The sequence below is a fragment of the Sciurus carolinensis genome, chromosome 2 (assembly GCF_902686445.1).
Source record: "Sciurus carolinensis chromosome 2, mSciCar1.2, whole genome shotgun sequence".
NCBI classification, from domain to species: domain Eukaryota; kingdom Metazoa; phylum Chordata; class Mammalia; order Rodentia; family Sciuridae; genus Sciurus; species Sciurus carolinensis.
In genome coordinates, this window is record NC_062214.1 from 76,571,568 (window position 1) to 76,597,077 (window position 25,510).

The 25,510-nt window shown below is 37.9% G+C and overlaps 1 protein-coding gene across 5 annotated transcripts in view; it reads right to left on the minus strand.

Annotated features, from left to right (window-relative positions):
- Oca2 (OCA2 melanosomal transmembrane protein) overlaps positions 1-25,510 on the minus strand; it is a 389,761-nt gene that overhangs the window by 356,450 nt on the left and 7,801 nt on the right. For all 5 annotated transcript variants that reach the window (XM_047540394.1, XM_047540395.1, XM_047540396.1 and 2 more), the window contains one exon: positions 23,110-23,354. In XM_047540394.1, coding sequence (XP_047396350.1) covers positions 23,110-23,333 — 224 coding nt within the window. In that variant the 5' untranslated portion in view covers positions 23,334-23,354. The remainder of the gene's footprint in view (positions 1-23,109; positions 23,355-25,510) is intronic.

Genomic DNA, 25,510 nt, shown 5'->3' on the forward strand with positions numbered 1-25,510 from the left:
GAAAAATGAACTTGTCCTATTTCTAGATCCCTTTACCTAGTTCTGCAGTTAGCTTGAAAACCAACAGAACTACTTTGGTGAAAAAAGTGACCCAGTAGCCACTGGAAGGAGCAGGAGTATTGTTAGAGCTCTTCCAAATTTCCATTACCAGAGAAATGTCACTGTTTGAGTCATCTGAAAGTACTTTGGAAAACTTCACTCACAGATCTTGCCTGTGTTTTTCCATATTTTTAATGGTACATTATAGTTGTACATAATGGTGGAATTCATTGTTACATATTCATACATGCACTTGATATAACAGTACAATTTGGCCATTAGCATTACTAAGTATTTCCCCTCTTCCCTTCCTCCTCCCTCCTCCTATTTTCTTTCCTCTACTCAGCTGATCTCCCACCAACTTTCATGAGATTTATACACACACATACATACACACACACACACATACACACACACACACACACACACACACACACACACACCTTTCTTTTCCTTTTTCCTACCTTCCCTGTGTGAGAGAAAACAGGACCCTTGACTTTCTGAGTTTAGTTTATTTCACTTAACATAATATTCTCAGGTTCCATCCATTTTTCTGCAAATGACAATTTCATTCATCTTTATGGCTAACTAAAACACCATTGTGTATTTGTACTTGAACTGACTCAGCTCCTGAAATAAACAGTCCACTCCCTGGGGGCATTTGTTTCAATCAGCAGAAGTTGTTTAATATGACAACTTCCTGACACAGCAATTATCAGTAGGGGCTAACAGGATACTGACCAAAAATACATAAAAGGGAAATCTGGGAAATGAGATATCCATCAGAGTCTTTAAAAAGTTCCAATACATTCCTGGGAATGTCAAAGGTCACATGCATACCTGGGGCTTTGTATTAAAACATCAAACTCTGAGAAAGAGGGAAAAACTGATTAGTTTCTATATTACAATAGTCAAATGCTAAATTTTCAACAACAACAAAAATCACAATGCAATTGGGTCTTCAAGATGGCAGAATAGAGAAAGTCACTTTCCTGGCTGCTCCATGGTGTGAAACCAAGAAAGCAGGCAGGCAGCTTCTCTGCAAGGTGAGTGAATAGAAAAAGGGTGGGGAGACTTTACTGGAATGTAAAACTGAACATTCAAAGCAGATCAGGGACTCAGGAGGTTGGATATAATAAAATAAGGAAGAAATCCCCAGCAGCACAGTCACTGCTTCAACCACGCCAGAAGCACCAACGAGAGCAGTCCCTCCATTAGCAAAGTGGAGGGATAAGAGAATTAAAGGGACCCACATTTTTGGGAGGCCGTAGGCATGTCTGGGTATGGAGCACTTAGAGATGAAGGACATTGCCCAACAAACCTGAAAGGCAAGCTGAACAATATCCTTGTGTGAGAAAAAAGCCACCATCTCTCCAGGTGGCATGCAGAAGACTAAGGAAGGAACAATATTGCAGCTGTAGTGCAGGGGCAAGAGAGGAAACCAATTCCTAGCAAACCCAAGTTTGGTCCAAAATACAGCCCCAGTAAAAACACACTGCATGATATAGAATGTGCTTAACTGACTAGGAGAAAATCAAACATGGATGGAGGTTTACACAGGGGACAACTGGTTATGGAAACCCACCCAGCTCTACCTCTCCTCCTCCAATCTGGCTGCTTGCAGGACTGACTGGGAGAGATGCATATGACCAGGAATTCATAAGGGTAGGAGTAAGAAAGATTGGAGAATGAACCTGAAATATGGGGTCTGCAGCTGATGTAGGAGTCTTAGAATTGGCTCCTCCCGCCCCCAACATGAGCAGAACCTGGGGAAAATCCCTGGGTACAGTTTTCCAAGGTGGACTAGCAATTATTGGGCCCTGGAGGTGTGCTGATTTAAAGTCTCCAGACCAACTGGCATTCAAAAAAGAGAATGGAGTCCACCTAAACCTAAATCCTGTCTCCAGGAATTGCACCTATAGAATTAGGTGCAATTCTTTCACTCCAGCAATCTGTAGGGTGCAGCATCACACTCCAGATGACCCCACCTAAAACTGCTGAGAGGAGAAGCTGTAGATCTTTTGAACATCACCAGAAAAAATTCTTTAACTTTTAATCAAGATATTTTTTTCCTTTTTTCTTTTTTTCCCCCTCTGTTTAACTGTGACTTTAATGGTACGTGGACATTTATCCATATTCAGATTTTTTCTCATTTCTAGCATTTTTGAAGCCAGTTATTTTTCATGGATGAGTTTTCTGATGACTAGAATGTTTGATTAGTATATTTTAGTTTTGTGTTCTTTTATTTTTATTGTATATTTTTAATTTTTACTTTATATATATATTTTTTCTTACCTGTTTCCCTTGATTCTCTTCTCTTCCTGCTAACAGCCAATCTTTATTTTTCTCTCCATCACTCTTCCTTTAATTTTTTACTTCTACCTTATTCCTCCTCCCAAATAACCATCACAATCTATATCACTTCTGTTTTCTCCCAGTCCACTATTTGAAATTGTAAAACCTTTTGTAAACTTTCTATTTTTATTGTAAGTAATACCCAATCATATCATTTCTGTTTATTGTGATAATTAACATTGTAGGTGTCATAGTAGGAACTATTTGGTTTAATACTGTAATATTGTTTGCATTGGTTATTGTTATTATTTGTCTTTCCCCTACACAATGAGGTACTGGAAACTTTGAAGACACTGTAAGTCCACAGGATGGAAACTCTACTGCCTTGGATCCATACTGTTAGATGGGTAGACACAAACAACATGAAAAAGCAAGGGAACAAATCACCCTGATCTAACCAAGACATTCCAATAACAAAATTCATCAACACTACAGTGGAAGAAATGTCAGAGAAGGATTTAGAATGTACATAAACTGATCTGTGAAGTAAAGGATGGTACAAGGAGTAAAATCAGAGAGAAAATATAGGAAGTGAAAGATCACTTCAATAAAGAGACAGAGACGCTGAAGAAAAAAAAAGAAGAAATCCTTGAAATGAAGGAATCAATAAACCAAATTAAAAATTCAATTGAAAGCATCAACAACAGACTAGACTACATGGAAGACAGAGTTTCCAGCAATGAAGAGAAAATATATAATCTTGTAAACAAAGTTGACCATGGAGAAAAGATGTTAAGAAACCAGAATGGAATAACCTGAAAAGACCAAATTTAAGATTTATTGGGACAGATGAAGGTGCAGAGATACAAACCAAAGAAGTGCACAATATTCTCAATGAAATAATATCAGAAAATTCCCCAAACCTAAAAAATGAAATGGAAAATCAAATACAGAAGATTTACAGGGCTCCAAATATACAAAATTACAGCAGACCCACACCAAGACACATTATTATGAAAATGCCTAACATATAGAATAAGGATATAATTTTAAAGGTTACCAGAGAAAAATGACAGGTAGCATTTAGAGGGAAACCAATCCAGATCCCAGCTGATCTCTCAACCCAAACCCTCAAAGCTAGGAGGTTCTAGAATACTACATAACAACTCCAGAAGAAAATGAATGCCAGCCTTGAATACCACACCCAACAAAATTGAACTTCATAATTGATGATGAAATAAAAACCTTCCATGATAAACAAAAGTTAAAAGAATTCACAACTAGAAAGCCTGCACTACAAAACATACTCAACAAGATATTTCATGAAGAAAAATGAAAAAAAAAGTGAAAACCAGCAAAGGGAGTAACTACACTAAAAGAATAGTGAATCAATGGAGAAATGAATTAAAATTAAAATCCAGAAATAAATCAAAATGACAGGGAATAAAAATCATCTCTCAATAATAACTTGAATATAAATCAATCAAAAGACATAGATTGGCAGATTGGATTAAAACATAAGACCCAACAATTTGCTGTCTTCAAGAGACTCATCTCATAGGCAAAGACATCCACAGACTGAGGGTAAAAGGATGGGAAAAAACATATCATTCACATGTATTACATAAAGAAGCAGAGGTTTTTTATCCTCATATCAGATAAAAGGGACTTCAAGTAAAAGTTAATCAGAAGGGACAAAGAAGATAATTTCATTCTACTGAAGGAAATTATATATCAGCAAGACAAAACAATTGTAAATATTTGTGCCCCAATCAATGGAGCCTCTATGAACATCAAACAAACTCTTCTCAATTTCAAGAATCAAATAGACCACAATACAATAAAACTGGAAGACTTTAACACACCTCTTTCACCACTGGATAGATCCTCCAAACAAAACTAAATAAAGAAGCTATAAAACAAAAAATGCAATTAATAATTTAAACTTAACAGACATTTATAAAATATTTCATACATCAAGGACTGAATATACTTTCAGCAGCACGTGGATCGTTCTCTAAATCAGACCATATCTTAGGCCACAAAGCAACTCTTAGCAAATACAAAAAACAGAGATAATACTTTGCATCCTATCAGATAATAATGGACTGAAATTAGAAATCAGTGATAAAATAAAAAATCTAAATTTCTCTAAAACCTGGAGGTTAAATAATACACTATTGAATGATGAATGGGTATCAGAAGAAATCAGGGATAAAAAATACTTAGAGGTAAATGAGAATAGTAATACAATGTATCAAAATCTCTGGAACACTCTGAAGGCAGTACTAAGAGGAAAGTTCATTGCATTGAGCTCATTCATTAAAAGAATAGAAAGTCAACAAATAAATAATCAAACATTACATTTCAAAGCCCTAGAAAAAGAAGAACAAATCAACACCAAAATTAGGTGACAGAAAATAATTAAAATCAGAGCTGAAATCAATGAAATTGAAATAATCCAAAACTTTGACTAAACAAAAAGCTGGTTCTTGAAAAAGTCAATAAAATTGATAAACCCTTAGCCAAGTTAACAAAGAAAAGAGAAAGAAAACTCAAATTACTAAAATTTATGATGAAAAGGGAAATATCACAACAGACACTACTAAAATATACACAATAGTCAGAACCTATTTGAAAATTTATACTTCAATAAAACGGAAAATCTTGAAAATATCAACAAACTTCTAGAGATACATGACCTACCCAAATTGAGTCAGGAGGAAATAGAAAATTTAAACACATTAATTTCAAACAATGAATTTGAAGATGCTATCAAAAGCCTACCAAGAAAGAAAAGCCCAGGACCAGAAAGATTCTCAGTTGAGTTCTACCAGACCTTCAAAGAAGAACTAATACCAATCCTCCTCAAATTGTTTCATGAACTAGAAAACTAGGGAACTCTTCCAAATTCATTCTATGAAGCTAGTATCACCCTGATACAAAACCAGAAAAAGACAAATCAAGGAAAGAAAATTTCAGACCGATATCCCTGATAAACATAGATACAAAAATTCTTAATAAAATACTGACAGATTGCATACAAAAACATATTAAGAAGACAGTGCATCATGATGAATGGGATTCATCCCAGGGATACAAAGTTGGTTCAATATCTGGAAATCCATAAACATAATTCACCACATCAATAGACTTAAAGACAATAATCACATGATTATCTCAATAGATGCATAAAAAGCATTTGACAAAATACAGCACCCATTCATATTCAAAAACTAGGAATAGTAGGAACATACCTCAACCTAATAAAAGCTATATATGCTAAATCCAAGGTCACCATCATTCTAAATGGAGAAAAACTGAAAGCATTCCCTTTAAAAACTAAAATAAAACAGGGATGCCCTCTTTCAGCACTTCTTTTCAACATAGTCCTTGAAACTTTAGTCAGAACAATTAGGCAAAAGAATTACAGCGATACAAATAGGAAAAGAGGCATTTAAACTATCCCTATTTGCCAATGACATGATCCTATATTTAGAAGGGAAAAAAAAATCTCCACCATAAAACTTCTTGAACTCATAAACAAATTCAGAAGAGTAGCAGGTAAAATAAACACCCACAAATCAATTGCTTCCTGTATACCAAAGAGGAATCCTCTGAAAGAGAAATTAGGAAAACTATCCCATTCACAATAGCCTTGAAGAAAATAAAATATTTGGGAATCAATCTAACAAAAGAGGTGAAACACCTCTACAATGAAACCTAGAGAACACTAAAGAAAGAAATTAAAGAAGACCTTAGAAGGTGGAAAGATCTCCTATGCTCTTGGTTGGGCAGAATTAATATTGTTAAAATGGCCATACTACCAAAAGCACTATACAAATTCAATGCAATTCCTTTTAAGATTCCAATAGTGTTCATAAAAATAGAAATAGCAGTCATGAAATTCATTTAGAAAAATAAGAGGCCCAAAATAGCCAAAGCAATCCTCAGCAAGAAAAGTGAAGCAGGAGGCATCACAATATTAGACCTTAAACTATACTACAGAACTATAGTAACAAAAACAGCAAGGTATTAACACCAAAATAGACAGGTAGACCAATGATACAGAAGACACAGAGACAAACCCACATAAATACAGTTATCTCATACTAGACAAAGGCATCAAAAACATACATTGGAGAAAAGATAGCCTCTTCAACAAATGATGGTGGGAAAACTGGAAATCCATATTAATAAAATGAAATTAGACATCTATCTCTAATCTCCCAACCTGCACAAAACTCATTTCAAAGTGGATCAAGGACCTAGGCATTAGACCAGAGACCCTGCAACTACTAGAAGAAAAAGTAGGCCCAAATCTCCATCATGTCAGCTTAGGAACTAAATTCCTCAACAAGACTACTAAAGTGCAAGAAGTAAAATCAATCAATAAATGGAACTTTATCAAACTAAAAAACTTCTTCACAGCAAAGGAAACAATCAATAATGTGAAAAGAGAGCCTATGGAATGGGAGAAAATCTTTGCTACCTGCACATCAGATAAAGCGTTAATCTCCAGAATATATAAAGAACTCAAAAAGCTTAACACCAATAAATAAATAAATAACCCAATCAATAATGGGTAATGGAACTAAACAGACACTTCACAGAAGTAATATGAATGGTCAAATGAAATGAAAAAATGTTCAACATCACTAGCAACGAGAGAAATGCAAATTAAAACTACAGTGAGATTTCATCTCACTCTAGTCAAAATGGATACAAATAACAATAAATGTTGGAGAGGATGTGGGGGGTAAGGATCCCTCATACATTGCTGGTTGGACTGTAAATTGGTGCAACCACTCTGGAAAGCAGAATGGAGAGTCCTTAGAAAACTTGGAATAAAATCACCATTTGACCCAGTTATCCCACTCCTCAGTATCCACCCAAAGGACTTAAAATCAGCATACTGTAGTGATGTGGCCACATCAATGTTCATAGCAGCTCAATTCACAAGAGCTAAGCTACAGAACCAAACTAGGTGCCCTTCAACAGATGAATGGATAAGAAAATGTGGTACATATACACAAAGAAATACTACTCAGTCCATATAGAAGAATGATATTATGGCATTTGCCAGTAAAGGGAGGGAACTGGGGTCTATCAAGCTAAGTGAAATAAACCAATTCCACAAAACCAAAGGCTGAATGTTCTCGCTAATACGCAGATGCTGACTCACAATAGGCAGTGGAGGGGGGGAAGAGTAGAGGTTCACCTAATTGGACAGAGATGGGGAGTGATGGGGGGAGGGGGGATGGGAATGGGAAAGACAGTAGAATGAATCTGACGTAACTTTTCTATGTTCATATGTGAATATACAACCAGTGAAACTCTACATCATGTACAACCACAAGAGTGGGAAATTATACTCCATGTATGTATGGTATGTCAAAATACATTCCACTGTTATGTATAACTAAAAAGAAACAAATTTTTTTTAAAATCACAATAGGTGAAAAGAAAACAAAAGAATGGCCCATTTTGAGGAACAAAGAAAAATTATTAAAAGTGTCATTGAGGGAGCCTCCACATCAGGAATATTGGACAAAGACTAAAGAACAAATGTCTTAACTGTTGTATATATATACAATGGAATATTACTCAGCCATAAAGAATACTAAAATTATGGCATTTGCAGGCAAATGGATGAAATTGGAGAATATTATGCTAAGTGAGATAAGCCAATCTCAGAAAACCAAAGGACGAATGATCTCACTGATAAGTGGATGATGACAAATAGTGGGGGGTGGGAGGGAGATAAGAAGGGAGGAAGGAGGGACCATATAGAGGGAAAAGAGGGGTGGGAGGGGTGGGGGGGAGGAAAAAATAACAGAATGAATCAAACACTATTATCCTATGTAAATGGATGACTACACAAATGGTATGCCTTTACCTCATGTACAAACAGAGAAACAGTATGTATCCCATTTGTGTACAATAAAAATAAATTTAAAAAAAAAGAACAAATGTCTCTTTTTTTTTTTTTTTTTTGGCAGTACTGGGACGGAACCCAGGGCCTCCTGCTTACTAGGCATGGGTTCTACCACTAAGCTACACGACCAGCCCAGCAAATACCTGAAAGACACTCAAATCATTAGGGAAAACATGGGCAAAGTACAAAAGGAAATGTGGAAAATTACATATGAACACAATGAGATTATCAATAGCGAACTGGTAAAAAGGAAGCAACAAATTCTAGTGGGGAAAATCAGAAATGAAATGTAACAGTCTTGTGAGTAAAGTATCATTTCAAATTAAGTTGTTGTAACTTCATAGCTCCCTCCCTGTCTGGTGCTCTGCTGCAGGTCCACTGAGCTGGCGTCCCATTGCTCACTGGGGTTGCCTGGCTTTTCTTAGATTCCTGGCTAGTTAATTGGCCTGTGACCTCAGCTCTCTGACGTGTTCAAAGTCATAGTTTGATATTATCTGGCTTTTTCTCATCTTTAGAGTCTTTCCAGCTTTTTACAGCTTAAATGGAAGCCAGATACCAACATTGTCATTTATAATGCATAAAATATTAATTTGTATTAATTCTATAGATTAATCTATTTAATAATTTAGGGAGAGCATTTACCTTCTTTATATTTAGCCCTCTTATCTAAGTATACTATCATATCTCTTCATGAAACTCTTCCTTGATATTTCTGCTAATTTTTTTGGTACTGGGGATTGAACTCGGGGCCACTCAACCACTGAGCCCCATCCCCAGCCCTATCTTGTATTTTATTTAGAGACAGGGTCTCACTGAGTTGCTTACCACCTTGCTTTTGCTGAGGCTGGCTTTGAACTCATGAGTCTCCTACCTCAGCCTCCCAAGCCACTGGTATTACAGGCATGCACCACTGCTTCTGGCCTAATTTTATATTTTGATTAATAGATGTCATATGTCTTCTTCAGTATTTCCATATATTTCCACTTATTATGAATGAGATGCACTTAAAAATAGGTCATATCTCTGATTTCATTGCATAATTCAAAATCACAAAGTTTTTTGGGGGGAGGCCACTGGGGTACTTAACCACTGAGTCACATTCCCAGCCCTTTTTTCTTTGTATTTTATTTAGAAACAGGGTCTCACTGATTTGCTTAGTGCCCCACTAAGTTGATGAGGCTGGTTTTGAATTCACAATCCTGCCTCAGCCTCCTGAGCCTCTGGGATTATAGGCACATGCCACTGCACCCAGCAAAATCACAAAAACTGTAAAACATTTATGTCTATGAGTCTATGATCCCTTTTGAGTTAATTTTATATATAATGTGATGCATGGGGACCAACTTCATTGTTTTGCACGTGGATATCCAGTTATCCCAGCACAATTTGCTGAAAAGACTATTATTTCTTCATTTAATTGTGTTGGCACCCTTGGGGAGAATCAATTGACCACAAATGCAAGGGTTTATTTGTGAACCTTAATACTCTTCTATTGATCTTTGTGTTTGTCCTTATGCCAGTAACACAAGTCTTAATTCATATTTACATTTAATGTAATTACTGATAAAATTCACCTATTTTCTTCTATATTTTTTACTCCTCAATTCTACCACTACTGCCTTCTTCAGAGTCAAATAAATATGTTCTAGTGTACCATTTTGATTTCCTTCTTCTTTCTTTTACTATATATTATTTTATTTATTTTCTTGGTGGTTGATGAGGGGATTGCAATTATCATCTTAACTTAAAATGATCTAGTTAGAATTAATGCCAACTTAATTTCATGCAGTTTCTCCTAAATAATTATGTTCTCTTTCACCTATTTTATATTGTTATAGGCTACAAATTACATTTTATACATTTTATGTCCTTCAGCATATCTATAATTACTTTCATACAGCTGTCATTTAAAACAGAAGAATAAATTACAAATAAAACATACTTTATGCTTGTGTTTTATATTTTCCTATGTAGATTCCTTTACCACTACTTTCTTCTTCTTCTTCCTCCTCTTCCTCCTCCTCCTCCTCCTACTACTACTTCTATTACTACTCTTCTTCTTGATCTTCTTCTTCTTCATTCAAGATGTTGTCTACTGTACTTTCATTTCTTCTTCAGGGACTTCTTTTAGTCATTCTTTTAGGGGTGGGGATGTAGCACAATGATAGAGCTCCTGCCTACCATATGTAAGGCCTTGTGTTTAATCCCCAACACTGCAAAAAAATTAAAATTAAAGTAATTCTTGTAGGGACAGCTCAATGGTAATTAACTCCTTCAGCTTTTGTTTACTTAGGAATGTCTTAATTAATTCCTAATTTTTAAGGAATTTTTCCAGATATAGTATATAGTATTTTTCTTTTCAACAACATATATATATATATATATATATATATATATATATATATATATACATATATATATATATATCATCCCTCTGCATTCTGGCCTGCATAGTTTCTGGTGAGAAATTAGCTGTATATCTAATTGAAGATCCCTTATATGTAGAAAAGTTACTTCTTCCTTGATGCTTTCAAGATTCTCTTTATCTGTAGTTTTCAATAGTTTGATTATAATGTGTCTTACTATGAATCTCTTTGAGTTGACCTTATTTGGAGTTTGTGGGGACTATTGGATATGTGGTTTCATGTTTTTTCATCATATTTGGGAAATTTTCTGCCATTATTTCTTTAAATATTTGTTCTGACTCCCTCTCAATCTCCCTCTCTCCTGGATGGAACTCCTATAATATTTATATTGTTCTAATTAATGGTTTCTCACAGGTCCCTTAGGCTCTATCCACATTTTTCTGTCTTTCCTCTGTTTACTCCCCAGACTTGACAATTTCAATGGTTCTATCTTCATGTTTGCTGCTCCTTTATTCTTCCTCTTCCAGTTTGCTATTAACCCTTCTACTTAGTATTTCATTTGAGTTATTGTACTTTTCAGCTCTAGAATTTATTTTGATTCCTTTTTGTAATTTCTACACCTTTGCTGATATTATTTATGTTGATAGACTGTTTTCCTTATTTCCTTTGCTTATTTGCTATTTTTTTCCTCTGCCTAGTTGAGTATTTTTAAGATAGTTGTTTTAAATGCTTTGATAATCTGATATCTAAACTGCCTCAGGGATGGTATCTCTCAATTTATTTTGTCCCTTCAAGTAGACTATACTTCCCTGTTTCTTTGTATGCTTTGTGGTTTCTTTTTGGTGTGGAAAGTTTACCTATTATTATTATTATTATTATTATTATTATTATTGAAAGCTTCAGTAGTATGTAGAAAATGTTTAGGTACATTTTCAAACATTTTTCTGAGGGCTGTATTCCTTTTCATGTGTGGTCACTGAAGTCTCTATTCCTTTTGCTCATGTTAAGCTAATGTTTTGACAGATATTTCCTTGATGTAAACAGCTTTGGAAAGAAAAAACAGAAAAAGAAGAAAAATTCACAGAAGGCAAAAAAAAAAAATAAACATTTCTTCCAGTCTTTTCAGAATGGCTTTTCACTAGTATATGCCATTGAAACTTAGCCAGAATTCCACCAAGACTAGGACTGAAACTAGGAGGAAGTTACAGTCTTCTCTGATTTTCTGAGTGTGCATCTTGCCTTGATCACATGTGTAGCTTATTAAATTCTGTCACCCACATGGATACTTTCGGATATATCCATTTCCAAAGGAATCTTCCCCAGATTTTACTTCCAGAGCTAAGCAATCTATTGTGTTTCTCAATCAGTAAGCTTCTGCCCAGGCACCCATAATTTGTCAGTTTCCCTCAGTGTTTTCAGGCAATAAGCACCACTTTTTCAGCCTGTGTTCTGAGATATCCAAAACAGAGAAAAGGATCTGTGTCAGTCCCCCAGACAAGTTTAACAGAAACAGGCAATGATTTATAAGTAAGATCTACTCCTCTCCCTCTCAACCCAGGGACTGATTTTAAGGTTAGTCTGCCATCACCTAAGATTGCCATCATGCTGAGTAAGGAGTGAGAAAAGTGCAAGTAAAAATACCGCAAAACTTCCCTACCATTTTCCAACTACCTTTTACTTGATTCAGCATTTGCTTCATTGCTATAAATCTATGACTAGTTTTCGGAGTTCTGTCAGTGTTTTTTCTGAGCTTCTGCTTGTTTTTCATCATTTCTGTAGGAGAGTGTTATGGTTTGGATGTGAGGTGTCCCCCAAAAGCTCACATGTGAGACAATGCAAGAAGGCTCAGAGGATAAATGATTGGATTGTAAGAGTCTTAACCCAATTAGTGGATTAATCCCTGGTGGGATTAATTGAAGTAGTAGGGTGTGGCTGGAGGAGGTGGGAATTGGGATGTGGTTATGGGGTATAGATTTTATATCTGGAGAGTGGAGTCTCTCTCTGCTTCCTGATGATGCGAGCTGTTTCCCTCTACCACACTCTTCCCCCATGGTGTTCTGCCTCACCTCAAGCCCCAAGGAACAGAGCCGGCCTTCTGTGGACTAAGTCCTCTGGAACCATGAGCCCTCAAATAAACTATTCCTCCTCTATAATTGTTCTGGTCGAGTCCTTTAGTCACAACAGTGAAAAGGCTGACTAAAACAGAGAACGAGAACATGGAGCTTCCCACTTTGCCATTTTGATGAAATTGTTCCTGTGTAGGAAATTATTGTTTTAGGGATCTTGTTGAGTCCCCAGATCAATCAGGGAGGGGAGGATGTCATCTGAATATTGTTGTTTTCCAATTCATGAACACTGTCTGTCCATAAATCTAAATCTTCTTTAATTTCCCTCAGCAATATTTTCATTGTTTAGTTATGTCTTACATATCTTCTATTAAATTTAATCCTATATATTTGATTATTGATATTTGTGTATATGGAAATGTTTTCTTAATTTTATTTTCAATTGACTCATTACTAGCACACATAAAGACAATTGATTTTGTGTGTTGATTTATAATACTCCTTATTCACAGATATGACTGTCCACTTAGAAAAAATTTAAATCTACAGAGAAATTACGAGAACCAATAAGTGAAGTTAGCATTATGCTAAGTAATGGAATGTGTCCACTTATGGGATATGCTTGAAAAGGCAAAAGTATAGTGACAGAAAACCAATCAGTGATTACAAGTTGCTGGTGCATATATGGAAGCAATAAAGATGGGGTGACAGAAATGTTCCCTATCTTGATTGTGCTAATGTTGCATAATTTAATTCATTTGACAAAACTCATAGATATACGTGGTATTTTTGTGAGATTATACCTCAATTAAGATATACAAGATAATAGCATTGAGCATTAAGCAACAACTATTTACAACACATTGTGACATAAAAGAATTGCAAAACAAGATCTGTCCTGTGGGCACAACTATGTAAAAACATATGGAAAAAACTGAAATAAATACAGATAAATACAAATGGATAACAGTGATTGCATTATGGTCATTTTTTCCCTTCAATTTCCAAATTTTCAGCAATACATTTTTGTTTTACAATGATGAAATATAGTCACCAATTCATACCAGATGTAAAAGTTGTCTTACAATAATTTATCTTACTTACTTTTAATAATTTCTCTCAAATTTTCTTCCCTAGCCAAATTGCCATCAAATACATCATTGCAAAATGGAAAACTGGAAGGTAATTAACTAATTTTGAAATGGAAATTTTTAAGGTAAATTAATCTTTGACATGAAAAAATTAGCAAAATAAATTGCATTTCCACTGATCGGAAATAAATCTTCCTACACAATATGGACCAAAAGTATATAATTTAAGTTTTTCAGTCTGACAGTCAATTGAATTTAATTATATTTATTATTTCTTGCATGCCATTTTAAGATAAAAAGGAACATCAACGAAAACTTTTCTGAGCTCTGAGATTCAAAATTGCTATATTTAATTCAGCAAAGAGAACGCCAACAAGAGAGTAGAAGGCAGGGGGGAGGCCATGTAAAACATCATGTTTATTTTCTTTATGAAGAAAATTCACGTATTGAACCAAAAAAGGATTCATCTTGAACTTAGCAATTTGTTCTGTGTCATTACAATTATGGGTAGAATGTATTTCTTTAGCTTAGCAGCAGTCAGACAGCAAAGTGATCAAAGTCCTCGGGCCAGAGGGCAGCCCTGAGAAGCATCCATCAGAGTTCTGGGACTGGAGATACAGAGGAGCCCCAAGATCTCAAAGCAAAGAGTCAGGCTGCCACTAGAGTGAAGTCTGTTTCTCTTATTGTCTCTGTTGTTGATTCCCTGTGCTCAAGGACCTTTGTCAAAAGCAGGTAAAACCATGACTAATCATACAGATATAAAATGAATGCATATCAACTAGTTCCTTTAACTTGTTAATTAGAAGAAACCAAAGATGCAAAGAACCACACAAATATGGACAATTAAGAATGCTGCATTGGACTGGGGATATAGCTCAGTTGGTAGAGTGCTTGCCTTGCAAGCACTAAGGTCCTGGGTTGAATCCCCAGTACCGCAAAAAAAAAAAAAAAGAATGCTGCACTGAATTTACAAATTGTGCATATCTGGACAATGCATTCCACAGACACAATGCAATTTTATTTTAAGAGACAAGAATAATTTGCATTATTATCAGTTTTATAATCAGTTGCAAACAATAAAAGATGCAGATGACCTGGAAAGGTCCCAGATATCACTTTGCTTCCCTTAGAAGGCACCAGTCATCTTTTCAGTTCATGCAAAAATTTTCACAACTTTTCCTCCATTACCCTTCATCTTTGTGGTAGACAGTGTCTGACGTGGCTCCCAATAAGCCACCTTCTGGTATTCATGCTCTTGTTTAACCTCATCTCCTTGAATGTGAGCTGAACCTAATGACATTTCTAACAAACAGAGTAAAGTGGTTCCCCCTAGTCAACAGGAAATATATTCCAAGATCCTCAGAGGATGCCTGAAACCACAGATAGTACCAAATCTTACATATACTACTGACACACATACATCTATGACAAAGTTTAATTTGCAAATTAGGCACAGTAAGAGATTAACAGTGTTAATAAAAATAAAGTAGAATAATTATAATAATATACTGTAATAAAGTTATGTGAATGTGGTCTTTCCCTCAAAGTATCTCATTGTATTGTACTCACATTTTTTCTTGTGATGATGTGAGATAATACAATGCCTATGTGATAAGATGGAGTTAGGTGAATAAAAGAGGCATTATGACAGTGTAATTCAAGCACTGCAACACAGTACCAATGGACCTGATAACTGAGATGGCTCCCAACTGACTAATGGGCAGGCATCATACATTGTGGATATGGCAGGGAGAGACAGCAAGGTTTGATCACACTACTCAGAACAGCCCACAACTTGAAACTTATAAGCTGTTTATTTCTGAAATTTTCCATCTAATATTTTCAGACTGCAGGTGGCCACAGATAAATGAAACCACAGAAAGTAAAATAAAAAATAACAGGAGATGGGGGTTTACTGTGCCACAAAAGTGGTGGGTATCACATCTGTGATTAAGTTACATGAGACTCTCTCTCTCAAAACTGCCCTACTGAAGTGAGTCAGTGGCAAGAACCAAGGGCAGCCTTTAGCTGACAGTAAGCAAGGAACCATAGACCCTCAGCCCACTAGCCCAGGAGGTACTGAATCTGGCCAACAACCATGCAAATGAGTTTGGAAGCAGATCCTGCCCTAGGTGAAACTTGAAATGCTGTGACCCTAGATGACAACTTGTTCACAACTGTTGAGACCCTGAGCAAAGGACCCAGCTAAACCATGCCCAGATTCCTGACCACAAAACTGCAAGAAAATGTACATGTACTGCTAAATTTTGGAGTAATTTGTTACAGGGCAATAGATAACTAATACACTCTTCCTTCATCCTTTCTACATATCTGTATCCTCTTTAGTTTCACAAAGATTTAACAGTGTTAAGAGAACGCTCATTAATCCACTTGTGCATTAATCTGTTAACGACATAACTGATCGGAGGAATCAACTCTGGGTTTCCTGTGAACCACAGAACAAAGGATACACAACAGGCTATTACCTTGACCTGTTTCTTTCCTGCACAAAATCAAGCAGCAGGTGAATGGGTTGCAATGGAGCTGCTCTCAGAGAGCTAAAAAATATTATGACATACTTTTATGGTTTGGAAATGAAGTGTCCCCCAAATAGCTCATGTGTTAAACAATACAGGAATGGCCAGAGGTGAAATGATTAAATTATGAGAGCTGTAATCTCATCAATGGATTAATCCATTTGGTGGATTAATCATTTTAATGGACTGCTGGGTGGTAAATGTAGGCATGTCAGGCATGGCCAGAGGAAGTAGGTAGGTCACTGGGGGCATGCCCTTGGGGATTTTGTCTTGTCCCTGGCTCCTCACCCTCTCTCTCTCTCTCTCTCTGCTTTCTAGTTGCCATGAATTGAGCAGCTTTCCCCTGCCACACACCCCTTCTTCCATGATATTCTGCCTCACCTCAGGTCTGGAGCAACGAATTGGGCCAGCCATGGACTGAACCTCTCAAACTGTGAGCCCAGAATAAATGTATACTCCTCTAAGTTGTTCTTGTCAGGTGTTTTGATCACAGTGATGAAACACACATTCCAAGTGCCCTTTTCAACACAATTTTAAACAATCTATTTGTAGTATCTCACAGCGTTGTTTGATTTGCTCATTCTCTTCAAAACCAAACTTAAAATAAATAGGCTAAAATCCACACAGACTAAAGGAATTGCTGGGGTTTGCATGCCTAAGAACTCCCACTTAGTTTGCCTGCACTTACATCTTATACATCTTATCACTCAAATAAGAATTTGTTGTTGTTGTTGTTGTTTTTCATTTTCTACCTACTTTCATGAACAAGAAGGGGAAAAGGTAATAAAGCCCTTAAATAATCTTTAGACTGTGATGACAGTGCTGGGACACTGCATTCACAACCATCAGGCAACATGGCCACATGTGTGCCCAGGAGGGTGTCATTTTGGTGGGTGGGAGGGGCTCACCTAGGTGTACATGTGGGTCACAGCCTATGCCCTTCATACTCACAAACGCTCACACCAATCGACCCTTCTCTTGAGAACCCACGCCATGGTTAGATTGAGCCAACACACCATTTTCTCAGGTTCTGCTGTGAGCTGCCCCTGGAGGGTTCTGGTTCACTGCTGCTTCACCTCCTGGAAGTGCTGCTTCTCAGTGTTCACAACTGCAGGCAAGGGTGGCACTCTTGAGTGGGTCCCCACTCCTCAAAGGCCTCCTCAGAGAAGGGGTCTTCAGCCATGACTACTACCTTCTGACTGGCATCTCCATTCTGAGTCCAATCAGCTGGTCCCCAGCCTCCATTCCCTACCCCAGCACTCCTGAGGTCCTGCTGTGACTCAGCAGCCGACCCTTCTAGGGAGCCCCCAGGCCAGCTCCCTAAAACTCTACCTACTTTCTGTCCTATCTTGGAGAAGGTGGAAACTTCTTCACTCTCCACTTACGTGGGGACAGCGGGGCCTGGGAGAGCCTTCTGATCTGGCTGCTCCAGCAGGTAGCTGCCACAGCCATCAAACACTCATCCCTGTTCATGGGAAGGTGGGGACAAGGGCACACTCAGGGTCTCCCCACTCATCTTCCACAAGAAGTAAAGAATTTGGAGAATACAGCCAGGTGTGGTGGCACATGCCTGTAATCCCAGTAACCTGGAAGGCTGCAGCAAGAGGATCCTGAGTTCAAAGCCAGCCTCAGCAACTTAGTGAGGCCCTAAGCAACTTAGCAAGACCCTGTATCTAAATAAAACATTAAAAGGGCTGGGGATGTGGCTCAGTGGTTAAGCACCCCTGGGTTCAATCCCTGATACAAAAAAAAAAAAGAATTTGGAGAATATACTGCTTTGGTTTGTCTGTCTTTTTTGTTGCAAAGCCTTTTTTGGGAATTGGGGGTTGGACAATCCTGATGCCCTCTGCCTCACCCCCACACCCTACACACACACACCAGATCCCTGATGGTACTTTGGACCCCACCTCTTTCTAACAAGGGTCCTATCTACGATGTGTCTCTTTCTTCCTCAGCCCTTTCTTACTCATTCTGACTCTCATAGGTAGAAGCAACAGCACTCAGTGTACAGGTTGTCAAACCTTCCACTGTCCTACTGGCCTACCCTCCAATGGCCATATGACTCTTCCCTTCTCTCACCCTGACTCAGTCCATAATGTTCCCAGGTCTTCAGGTATAAAACCAAAGTCCAGTGTGTCCAGTACAGTGAGATGCCAGCCTCACACCCAGCTCTATCGGACCTGAGCCACAGCCCTTCCTTCCTCTCCTTTCACCTCCTATCATGAGCAAGCTATGCCATTAGCACAGACCAAACACGTTTGTGTCTTTCCACAATGTTGGAATTTATTGAATAACAATAAATTCACAAGCTACACCACTTTTAGTGGTTGTAATTTACCAAATACTTGTAAGTAACCAGAAGCCAGGTGAACACAAGTTCTTTTATTCCATTCCAAACTTTTTTAAAAATATTTTTTAAATTGTTGATGGACCTTTATTTTATTCATTTGTTAATATGCAATGCTAAGGATCAAACCCAGTGACTCACACATGCTAGGCAAGTGCTCTACCACTGAGCCACAACCCCAGATTTAATCAACCATTCTGATCTTAATTTCTAATATCTATAACATTCAAGTCACACATCATACTTCACACAAAAGATACACACACACGAACATACACATCACAGAAAGACTAAGAAGAAGTTAAGGAAGGCACAGGATAATGTGCCAAGAGTACAGGCAGATACAAAGCCCTGAGTTCAATCCCAGCACCACAAAACAAAACAAAAAAAAAAAAAGAAAAAAAAATTAAAATGTGCACAGGTAGAGAACAGAAGAGAACAGATACAAATCAAAGAATCACTGTAGGTGATCAGATAAGGGTTTTAACAAACAAGTTCCTCATAGTTGTCAAGGCAAAGGGTACCATAGGGTGGGCCTTGTGTAATTGTTATGGGCAGGAGAAACCACACTGGTTCTGGGGACAGAATCAGAGGTTTGTCCCGGTGGCTATTTTCCTGGGCAAGCCTCTTGATAACTAACCAGGTGACAGGGCCAGGGGGTCACCACATCCAGTCTTGGTGGGTTCCACCTTTTACAGGTCTTAGGTGAGGGGGTTACACCTGGTGAGGTTGATTACCTCCTGTGTCTGGTGTTTCTGATATGATTTGGGATGCCTCTGTGTCTAGGAGTTCCTTTGTTTGGTAAGTTGGTACAAGTAAGTTATTTATCAATTTGTGTGGGCAGATGGTGGTTATTTACTGGTATGAACAAGATATAGAGTCATTCCACCTTGACACTTGCACTCAAAAAGGAGTAACTCATGGCAAACCACTGCTTTACAAAGGGGAGTAACTCGGGGCTAGGCACAGCCTGAGAACTACTGTTCAATGCGCCACAGAGGAACTCAGAGCAGAACACAGCCTGCTCTCCACACCTACACTCCTGCAGGGCCATGTGCTCACTGGGTAGGGGACAAACCCATCATCACTCACCCATCAGTACTAACACACACACACACACCCCCCAAGTGCTCGATGAATAGTTTAAGTGAGAACTGCCCGGACCAGCCCAGCACTCCCATGGCCCAAGCACTCATGCCCAAAGGTGCCTTGCACTCTTCTATCCCTTCCTCTGTTGGGACCAGTGCACTAGACCCAGGCAGGGCCTTGGCTCAGCAGATTCATTGGGAACTAGATGCGCACCAGCAGCTCCAGCAGGTGTCCCCATGAAACAGGCATCTCCTACAGCCACACTCCGTCCCACCCAGCTCTTCCTCCTCTGTTAACCAAAGGAGGGAAGATGTGACACCTTCGAGAAATTTGGAGAGAAGCTTCCTCCCTGCACTGTCCCCTACCTCCCCTCCTGACCAAGGCAGCCTCTGCCCTCTCAAATAGGACCTGCGCAAAGGCCAGACCTGGTGACCTGGGGACATCAGCTAAATTTGGCCCAGCAGGAATCTTGCAGTCTCTCAGAGGAGTGTATCCGGAGCATAACAGAATAAATTTACCAAATAAAAATACAAGATGCCCAGTTAAATTTGGCCTCATGTTGACTACAAGTAATTCATTTTTATTTTTTATTATTAATTGTGGTAAAGTACACACAACAAAATTTATCATCAACCATTTTTAAGTGAACTGTTCAGTGGCATAAAGTATATTCATAATATTGTGTAATTACCACACCATCCATCTCCAGAACTCATTTTGCAAAAATGAAATTCTTTACCTATTCAATAATTCCCTCATGACCCCTCTCACAGACCCTGGAAACCACCATTCTACTTTCTGTCTCTATTAATTTGACTCTGAGTACCTCATATAACTGCAGTCATACAGAATTCCTTTTTGGGACTGGCTTATTTCACTCAGCATAATGTTCTCAAGGTTGCTTGTGTTGCAGTATATGTCAGAACATCCTTCCCTTTTTAAGACTGACTAATATTCTACTGTGTGTATAAGACACATATTTTGTTTATGCATTCATGCACCTGGACACTTGGGTTGCTTCCACATTTCAGTTATTGTGAATAATGCTGTTATAGACGGGGATGTACAAATCTTTCTTTGATAAACTGTGTCTTAGTCCATTTGTGCTCCTATAAACAAAATACCTTGGGCTGAGTAATTCATAATGAATATAAATTTATTTCTTACAGTTCTGGATACTGGGAAGTCCAGGACCAAGGCACTGGCATTCCATGTCCAATGGGGGGGTCTTCTTGCTGTGTCTTCACATGACAGAAGGTGGAAGCACAAAAAGGACCTAGCTAGTTCCCTTCATCATTTTAAAGGTCAACGATCCCATTTAATAAGGGTTCCAACCTCATGACTTCATCACCTCCTAAAGGCCCATCTCTTAATACTACCACGTTGAAGTTTATGAATTCTGTAGGGGACACAAATATACCAACCACAGCACCCTGTTTTCAGTTCTCCGGGATATGTCCCCAGAAGTGGAATTGCCCAATCATATACTAATTCCCTCTGTTTTTGTTTTTTTGTTTTCTTTGTTTGTTTGGTACCAGGGTTTGAACCCAGGGGCACTTAACCGCTGAGCCACAACCCCAACCCTTTTTATTTTTTATTTTGAGACAGGATCTTGCAAAGTTGCTTAGGGCCTCACTAAGTTGCTGATGCTGGCTTTGAACTCTGGATCCTCTTGCCGCAGCCTCCCAAGCTGCTAGAATTACAGGTGTGCGCCACCATGCCCAGCTAGTAATTCCATTTTTAATTTTTTGAGGAACCACTCTGCTGCTTTCCATAGTGCTGAGCCACCTCATTCTCACCAACAGTCTGTGCACAGTGTTCTCATTTCTTCACACCCTCACCAACACTTTCTATTTTCTGATTTTTGATAAAAGTCCTTTCAATGAGTGCAAAAATACAATTTTTTAATTGTTGATAGACCTTTATTTTATTCATTTATTTAAATGTGGTGTTGAGAATTGAACCCAGTGCCTCACACATGTGAGGCAAGTGCTCTACCACTGAGCCACAACCCCAGCCCCAGATAATCTTTTAATATAAGTAATTGCTCCTGAAGTAATCCTTATTCATTTGGAATTCAAATATACCTGGGCATCCCGTATTACATTTGGTGCCCCTAGCAGAATATCAGGTGCCACTCTGACCCTGCTGTCTATTAATGGGATGTTAGCAGATTTGAGGTGACAGAGGTTTAGATGAGCTCATGCCCTGGGGCTTTCCCTTCTCGGAACCATGAGAACCTGTAGGGATGACCAGGTAAGGATGAGAAGCAAGTGGAGCAGAGCCAGCCAAAGGACCCCTGTATCAGCCAATGGCCAGCCCAGCTCCGCATGCAGAGTCCAGCCAAGACAGACAGACCACCCAGCCCACCACCCACATGGTGGGCATGAAGTTTTGTGTTTGTGTTCTGCGGCATTAGCTGATATACTAGGGAAATTTAGGGAAGGCTGGAAGAAAGGGTCCTAGCCACTGGCAGAAATATAAAATAGTGGTATATTCATATAAAGAAATTTTCTGCAGGCAGTTGAAATGAACAAACAAGACTTATAAGCATCAACATAAATAAATCTCAAAAACACTTTGGGTAAGCAGAGCGACTCAAAGTTTTACCATTTCAAACATGAGCACAAACAAGCAGTAAAAGTCTGAGCATATACATCAGCAGGAGCCCCCTGACAACAACATCCTGAGCAGGATTTATCACCCATGAGGATGAGAGTTCCCAGATTTGCAGGGTAATGACTATGTTCTGACACAGGCAGGCACAGACCCTGAAAGGATGCTGCTTTTATTCAAAGGATATGTGAAAACAAAAATTATGAACTTGAGAGGTGAGCACTGGCATGTAAAACCTAATTATTGCATTTACATCAGTAAATATTTATCAAAAATGTGTTTTTTGTGACAACCCGGATTTTTCTGACATGAAAAAATAATATTCAACTAATTTATTTGCTACATATATAGAAGTAAAGCATGTCCTAAGATATATATGTGTACGTGTGTATATACATATAAGCTTCCCAAAATCATGGAATACTTTGAGTACTTTAAATAGCTATAAAATGCAAGTTTTCATGCCACAAGTTCTTTCCAATTTTTTTTTTTTGAAACTGAGTATGTCCTATTTTAGAAATATCATTTATCCAAAATGGGCCAGGAAAATGATCTAATACTGGAAAGAGTCTTACAAAAATTTAAGAAAGTTCCCCATACACACACACATACACACACACACACACACACACACACACACACACACAAAAGCAAGGAATCTATGTTCACAGAAATTGAGTATTTGTGAAATCCACACTTACAAGATAAAATTATTTTAAACTCACCTCCCTTCTGTGAGAAATGAGCCCAAATCCTTGTGCTCAGTAGCCCAGTGGCTCTGCCCAGCAGCAGGGCTGGGGTGAGGGCTTGAAGAGTCTGCCCACCTGTGTTGGTGGTTTCTGGCAGTTCCCAGCCCCTCAGGGCCCGCACAAGTTGGAGCAGATGTCTGATGTAGCTCCACCTCCAGCACACCAGACGCCAGTCTGCCATCTTTGTTCTCTAGATGCATGTTCTGTTGCCACTCTTCTCTCTAGGGTCAACCAGAAAGAAACCACTGTTGATGAAAAGTAGATTGAAAATATTGCACCTTGGGAAATCCAAACTACTGGATGGTACAATAAGAAGGTCACTTATAAAGAGGTCCTTCCTGTGCTCCACCATTTTAATATCACATAGGAAACACTACATGCTCTCTCCAAGGATAAACAGTTCAGTACATTGTTTACTAGCAATATTCAGCAAGAGAGCATTAGTTAAGTAAATATTCAACAACAGAGCTTTAGTTGAGTAAATTGTGTTCATGGTATGAAATACTGTGCAACCATAAAAAGATCTAAAGAGATATTTATTGATATTGGGAAATATTAAGGATATGAAAATAACAATTGACACACTAAGATATTTTTATTGAAGTAAATATGTATTAGTTTCATGCATAGAACAGAAAATCAAAAAGACACACCCTCCAAAACAGCTACCTCTGGATGGTGAAGGTACTGATGACTGGAGGCTTTTTCCTTTGTTTTATCTATGCTCTGGTTTTTAATTTTTTTTTTTTTTTTTGCATCTAGCAAATTAATATCTTTGAAATGATAAAATAATAATACCTGTTACAAAAATAAGAAAATATACTGTATTTGGAAAGTTATGGTATCCTACTTTTAGTGTTATATTTCAAACATTACTATTTTATTTTATTTTATTATTTTATTTTTAAATTTCCCAGCATCCCACAACCCAGCAAGAAACTTTGGTTTTGCAGGAGCCTGGTTCAAGAGTTATTCTGAAGCCAAGGATCACTGTCTACTTTGACTGAATAGAATTTACAGTATTGAGAAACAAAGGAATGGGCTCTGGCTAGGTTTAGGACAACATACATATCCATCACTCCCTGTTGCCTGATTCACACACAGCATTTGCGGTGTCCCATAAGTATAGTATTCTCATGGACCCAAGACAGGTGGGCATTCAGCAAGACTCAAAGGAAATACAAGTTAAGTATGTTATGTCTACAATTGAGTAGGCTGGTGCTATAGTTAGATCTAGAATGTCCTGCAAAGGCCCATATATGTTAAAGGCTTGTCCCCAGTCCATGGTGCTGTTGGTAGATGGTAGAACCTTTAAGAGGTGGGGTCTAATGAGAAGTCTTCAGGTCTTTAGGGGTATGCCCTCAAAGAAAATAGTGGGACCCAACCCTGCCCCTTTCCCTCTCTGGCCATGAGGTAAGCAGTTTTTCTCTGCCATGTGCTCTCACCATGATGTACTACTCCAGACCCAAAGCAATAGGGCCAAATGATCATGGACTGAAACCTCTGAAACTGTGAGCCAAAATAAATTTTTTTCTCTTTATCAGTTGATTATCTCAGGTCCATGCTATGGTGGCAGAAAGCAATTAATGTACCTAGGGCACCAACGGCCAAGAGGTTTCTAATAGAGCCAGAATTTATTTCAAATACAGAAAGACATTGGCATTGAAAGAAACCCAACTGACCAGAGAAGACTCTAAATCCTTCTTATTGCTGATATTTCCCTGCTTTAACCAACCACTTATGCTGAAAATAGCTTGCAAATCAGTAAGTCAATGACAGTGCTTGGTAGAATGTACTTATATCAAATGTGGAATAAAAGCAATTGAATTAGATTTATGCAATGCTTCCACCATCTGGTAAGAATGAAATACATATATACATACAAGCTACAAAATATAAATTGTGTGATCTCACTGATTCTACATATGAGTTAATTGTTCCAATAAATGCATTTAAAACTGACATTGTACAATGAGAGGATGACCTCTTCAAGGTCAGGAATGAGGAAAAGATGTTCCCTTACCACCCCTATCCAACACAATACAGGAAATTCTAGTCAGATAATTTTAATATGATTCTAATTTTATAGATTTTGTTTTAAACTTTGTAAGTTAGCTTATTCAATAGTTCCACCGTTCTGTGTATAGTGAAGCATTGCATAATGTAAATTTTGTGGAAATCTAGATTAAAATATATAAATCTTCTCACTAGCCTTTATATTTTATATCATGTGCAATGTGATTCTTACTTCTTCAAAATATTTGCTGAATAACTGAAATTTTGTTTTTGTTATTGGCCATAACTTTTAGAAAAAAAAATTTCTTCGATAATGTGACTTGGGGGGAATCATCAGTTGCTTTTTCTTTTTAAAATATAG